At 41.1% G+C, this 6,485-nt stretch overlaps 1 protein-coding gene across 1 annotated transcript; it reads left to right on the top strand.

The window, feature by feature from the left end:
• ptger4a (prostaglandin E receptor 4 (subtype EP4) a) lies at nucleotides 1–4,159 on the top strand. Its single transcript, XM_086075970.1, has 2 exons — nucleotides 1–995; nucleotides 2,960–4,159. The coding sequence occupies exons 1-2, from the start codon at nucleotides 186–188 to the stop codon at nucleotides 3,506–3,508; spliced, it is 1,359 nt and encodes a 452-aa protein (XP_085932096.1). The 5' UTR covers nucleotides 1–185; the 3' UTR covers nucleotides 3,509–4,159.
• The last annotated feature ends 2,326 nt before the right edge of the window (nucleotides 4,160–6,485 follow it).

Here is a 6,485-nt window from a genome sequence, read left to right as displayed (position 1 = left end):
CCGCAGTTTGGAGCCTGACTTCATCTCTCACTCCTGCGGAGCTTCTCACCACGTATACGCTCGCTTGTTGAGACTCCTGTTTCGGATCTTTTTAACACAATGCCACCGATCCGTTCTGGCCCTGAGCGGAGGTTCCGGCACGTGGAGAAAGTTCTTTCCTAAGTAAGACTGGAGCTTCCAGACGGATGGCGAGCACGGAGAGCGCAACGAGCGAGCCGTCCGTGACGGGCGGCCGCCCCATGATCCCCACCATCCCGTCCATCATGTTCATATTCGGGGTGGTGGGCAACGTCATCGCCATCGCGGTGCTGTGCAAGTCTCGCAAGGAGCAGAAGGAGACCACGTTCTACACGCTGGTGTGCGGCCTGGCCGTCACCGACCTGCTGGGCACGTTGCTGGCCAGCCCGGTCACCATCGCCACCTACGTGAAGGGCGACTGGCCCGGCGGGGAGCCCCTGTGTCAGTACTTCGGCTTCACCCTCATCTTCTTCTCCCTGGCCGGCCTCAGCATCATCTGCGCCATGTCCGTCGAGAGGTACATCGCCATCAACCACGCGTACTTTTACAACGACTACGTGGACCAGAAGCTGGCCGGCTTGACCCTGCTGGCCATCTACGGGTCCAACGCGCTGTTTTGCGCGCTGCCCGTGGTGGGCTTCGGCCGCGTCCAGAAGCAGTACCCGCAGACGTGGTGCTTCCTGGAGTGGCGGAGCAACAGGACGAGCGACGCCGCCTTCAACTTCATGTACGCGGGCTTCAGCTCGGTGCTCATCCTGGCCACGGTGCTGTGCAACGTGCTGGTGTGCGGGGCTCTCATCCGCATGCATCGGCGTTACGTGCGCAGGACGTCGCTGGGCACCGACCTGAGCCGCGGCAACGTGGACTCGCGCAAAAGGAGTCGAAGTTTCGGGCGCCTGGCCGGTGCGGAGATCCAAATGGTCATCCTGCTCATAGGCACCTCGGCAGTGGTGCTCATCTGCTCTATTCCGCTTGTTGTGAGTCGGCGCTTTCACGCACACTTTATACGCGCGCAAACACGCGCGCTTGGTCTTTTGGATAGCGATCCTCGAGCAGTGTTTCTTGACATTTATTTAGCCATTTTTGCATCAGTTAGTGTAAAATCTTGGTTGTTTCGTTGAATGCAACGCGGATGAATTCGTTGTATGAATATTGGCAACAGGCGAATGAGCTAAATCGTACCTTCTGTCATCTAATGGAAGCAAATTTCACTATTCTGCTTTTCAATATAAATTCCTGCCCCCGAACACATTGTATAGGCTATTTGTAGATCATTTTTAGACAACTAAAGTGAAATTTCCTGCAACTGTCAGTCGCAGATATTCCTAACCTATTATGCAAATAATATACACTTGTACTTTTTATTTTATTTTATTTTTTATTTACTACAATTACACCATAATGACAGGCTATTTCAGAGAAGGTAATTTTGTTGCCATTCACACAATAGAATAATAGTTTTGGGTTCACCGAAGCAAGCCCAGATTTCACACTAATTGAGCATAAATTGAGACAAGATCATCAATGCATTTTGACAATGTATACTTTTTGTGATATTTAGTTTTTGGTGCTGTGTCGTAATATTTTTCTAATGTAAAATATGAGCTTTGACACAAAAAAAGTTGTGGGAAAACTATGCCTCAGAACAGAACATTGCCATAGTTGCAGAACGGTTATCACACTTAAAACAACAATATGCATAATGTCAATAATGACAAAAGAAATAGGGTCTGAGCTACGATCAAGTGTGAGTAAGCGTCAATAAGTGTGAAATGTAAAGCATATGAAGTGAAATATTAACTCATTCACTGCCGTTGACGGCTATAGACGTCAAAAATTCATTTTAACTATTTCTGTTTAACATTTTTCCCACTTTCGTTAACAAGACTATGAAAATCTAAATAAAAAATATATATTAGAACAAATATAAAATTTGTGATTAATTGTGAGTTAATTAGTGAAGTCATACGATTAAAACATTTTAAATCACCTGACGCCCCTAATTTTTAATAATCTTACTTTAAATTACTAAAACTAAAAATAAATAAATACAATTATTTATTTATTTTTAAAGAAAATATTATTAAAAATTAGGGGCGTCAGGCGATTACATTTTTTGAATCATAATTAATCGCATGACTTCACTAGTGGAACTCACGATTAATCAAAAATTGTATATCTGTTCTAAATGTACAATAATTGTTTATAGGTTTTCATACTCTTGTTAACAAAAGTGGAAAAAATGATAAACCAATAGAAATAGTTCAAATAAATTTTTGACGTCTATAGCTGTTATTGGCAATGAATGAGTTAGAGCAGGAAAGTGTCTAATCTCGGCTCAGGTGCATGCAAAGTAGCCTATTCCAGTTTGTCCTCACATTCCAAAAACATGCATGCATGTGAAGTCCATTGAGCACTCTAAATTTTCCATAGGCGTGAATTTGAGTGTGAATGGCTGTTGCATACTTGCATGAAATTTGTCAGATTTTTAAGCACACAAAATAGTTCATAGAAGATTTATTTTCTTGCTCAAAGGCATCTCGCTTGTAAAATACTAAATGGGACTTTTTAAAGGTCCCAAAATTTGTGACTCAACTGGATTTTCACTGATGGAAAACTTTATGTTCTTTTAACAATGCGGTTGCAGTCAAGTACAAATATGTTTCCTGTTTGTACTGTGAACTTCCCATGTTAAGCATAGTTTTACTTTATTGTGGTCACCGCCCACAATTGCATTCTCGGCGATGCTTGTTGTTTTGGTCTTTTCAAACTGTGTGACAAAAAGTTGACCAAATAAGTCTTAGATTCATGATAACTGAAGTCGAATCACAGATTGCACTGTAAGATGTTTTTTTCTGGGCATATCACTTAAAAAAAAAAATAATAATAATAATAAGTTCCCCAGAATTTTGAAATGCCTCTTCTCCAATCTCTGTTACAGGCTCAGGTGTTCCTGAACCAGCTCTACAAGCCTCCGGTAGAACCACGCTTGGACAAAAACCCCGACCTGACGGCCATTCGCTTCGCCTCCTTCAACCCCATCCTGGACCCGTGGATTTACATCTTGCTGCGCAAGGCCGTCGTCCGCCAGCTGGTGGAGAACATCAAGTGCCTCTTCTGCAAGATGGGAGCCAAGAGCCAGGACAAGAAGAGCAACAACGGGAGCTTCCGCTGCATGGACGCCGCGCCCTGTCCGCTGTCCTCGGCCGTCTCCATGAGGGACTCGCACTCGCCGGTGTCCGGGAACGTTCCGGATATAAGCTCCCAGACTTTCTTGTACCTCTCCCAGGGAAGGGAGGTGCACGCCGGGTGCTGCTGTGACAATCGCAAAGAGGAAAGTCTCTCGTGGGCTTCGTCGTGCGAGCAGGGCAACGTGGCCCCAAGGACAGAGGGGAGTCATGTGCTCAGGAGCCCCCAGCCTTCCCCAGCTAAGGACCCCGGGTTACAGGTGTCACTCAGCTCGGTAACCCTGGAGGAAAAATGCATCTGAATTTGCACTGACTTCAAAATGGAGCCCATGTGGAAGGAAGAACTGAGTCGTATCTCACAGGCAATCAGTCAGGAAAAATAATGCTAACAATGAAGACTTAAGCACTGTTGAAGGTCTGGAATGCTGAATTTCCAAAGTGGGTACATGTACATGATGTACATGAGTTACAAACTGAATTTTGTTAGATTGACTGACAAAAAGGGAAAAATCACTTGTTTGTCCGTCCATTTGTTAGCTAGTAGCACATGGTTCAATTGTTAGCATAGAAAGGACAGGACTCTACCATTTGAAATCTACTGTAGGATAGAACCATTTTTATTCTGAAGCGGGGAATGAATGGTTCTGTTGTGAGTCCGTGGCAAAAAAGGGAAAATCATATGTGCTGATTTATCCGTCCGTTTGTCAGCGAGCAGCTAGCTACTGGTTGAGACGTTAGCAAGCAACAGAGGGGACTCTACAATTTGAATTCTGAGGTAGGCATAGTAGTTTCTTTGTGACAAAAAGACAAAGTAAATTCCTGTAACTAAAAATTGTGGAGCACTGTAGTTTTGTTTGTCTGTCTGTGTATTAGCTAGCTGCTACTTTAGTGACGAAAATGGTTCCATCGTGACTCGAATGGCAAAAACTGAAATAAACATTCCTCTCTATGCATATTTGTGAAGGAGTTTGTTTGTGACCAATATGACCAAAAAAAATCATTTGTCTTAACTCTTTGACTGCCAAACATTATCCAAAAAAACAACCCCGACAATGCCAGCCGATTTCGAGTATTTTAACTCATCTTTCAAGGCAAACAGAATATTGTGTGTTTTGACTATATATAATGGAAAATTGCGTTCCATTCTTTCATTAGAAAAAAGGTATGATTCTACCTTATTCCGTTCTTTAGTAATCATCATTTGAAAATACCGTTAGGTAATTTGAGTGACATTGAGCGAAAATTTTAAAGATAAGGAGAAAATCAGCTTTTTGTGAAAAGATACATTTTCTGCACAACAGTGACTTTGTAACTAATATTTTACGTTTAGTGGCACTCTGTGAATTTGATTTAATGTGACAAAGGCTTTGATCATTCACGTCATCCTTGAAAATGTTCTATTTCATCAGATTTGTCATGTATCATTGTAATTCCATACACCGGGAGCCTATTGAAAAGAGATACAATGCTGCCATCTGCTGGCCATAGTTAGTGGCTGTTTTGGGATTTTACAACCCCAATGGCAAGGCAGTGCTGCACAAGACGTTGCACTGCTCATTTAAAAAAAAAAAAAAAACCTTGTTGCCGTCAATTGACGTTATTGGCAACATTCATTAGGATTTTAGCATATGTCATTAAACGTTTTTGGTGTTCAAAGAGCTAAATAAAAAAATTAAAAAACTCATGAAGCACTATCAGTCTATTTCCTATAGCACTTGCCTTTGCCTGGATTGCTGATGCACTGTAGTCAATCCAAGAGTCCGACGTGTTGCCAGCCAATCGCAGGGCACATGTAGACCAACAACCGTTCACACTTTTCGAGTCTAACGTGCTTGTTTTTGAAAGCCGCGGTAGCCTACCTGAAGAAATGAACGGGGAGTGGGGAGGACAGTAACAAGATTCACCCCCAAACGGTGAAGAGAAATCCATGGAATTAGGGTGTGCAATTCTTGCATAATCTTGCTTAATAACTAACAAACAATAATCAAAACAATACCTGGCGCCGTTGACCTTGATTAAATAACTGTTATTTGCCTCTCAGCTGCCTCACTCATCTCAATTCAATATTATACCAACAGAAATTACCCACTTCTTTGTGACTCAAGCCACGGGAAAAGACACCCTTCCTTCTTTTTTTTTTGTGCTACCTTGTGACAGTCAGTTCAGTTGAACTCGATGAAATCAGACATCAAAATAACAGTTTCATGAATTTGCGGTCAGCAGAAGCAGCAGCGAATGTGATCCTGCTGGGAGCTGTCTTTGTTTAGGATTCTATTGTACAGCCCCCTTTTTTGAAAGGGTGTTTTTAGCCTCATGACTAATGTGCAGTGTGCAGTTTTATTTTTGTGGTGAACAGCAACTGTTTCTTTTTTTTTTTGTGTGTGTGTCTGTGCTGGAATCCACGTGAACATTTCATCTCAAATATCTGAAAAAGTTACAAAAGATTCCAGTTTGTGACACCTAATTATTTACATGTGCCTGCCGGGAATGTTTTTCCACATGCGGTGCGTTTATGCCTAGCGGAGCGTTTTCGAGGGTTTTATCACATTTGTGAAGGACGTGAGTCAAGATGGACGATGTGGTGAAAGATGATGTTTGAATTCAATTATCTCGCCAATACCAACTCCAGAGGCCTTAACATTCATGGAAACGTATGAAGTCAATCTCCAGATTTTGTGATTCATAATGATATACAATAAATGAATAAATATTTGTGTTTCAAATAAAAAGTTTTTTTCAAGCTACATTTGGATATTATAGGCTGTAGTACATGTTTTATGTTGGACAGGCATTTTATATTATTATTAACTCATTTACTGCCATTGACGGCTATAAACGTCAAAAATTCATTTGAACTATTTCTGTTAGTTTAACTTTTTTTTCTTCACTTTTGTTAACAAGATATAAAGGAGATATAAAATTTGTGATTAATCGTGAGTTAACTAGGGAAGTTGCGATTAATTGCAACTAAAAAATGTAATCGCCTGACGAAATGATTATTATAAATTAAGGGTGTCAGGCGATTAAAATTTTTAATCGTAATTAATCGCATGACTTCAATAGTTAACTCACAATTAATCACAAATTTTATATCTGTTCTAAATGTACAATAAAAAATTCTAGGTTTTCATACTCTTGTTAACAAAAGTGGAAAAAAATGTTAAACTAATAGAAATAGTTGAAATTATTTTTTGACGTTTATAACCGTCAATTGCAGTGAATGAGTTAATACACGGGTTCATGCCCTGAAATTATTAATCACTAAAAAAAAATGTATTT

The sequence above is a fragment of the Leptonotus elevatus genome, chromosome 5 (assembly GCF_054856555.1).
Source record: "Leptonotus elevatus isolate MCC_2025b chromosome 5, RoL_Lele_1.0, whole genome shotgun sequence".
Taxonomy (NCBI): Eukaryota; Metazoa; Chordata; class Actinopteri; order Syngnathiformes; family Syngnathidae; genus Leptonotus; species Leptonotus elevatus.
This window is presented reverse-complemented; position numbering and strand designations above follow the sequence as displayed.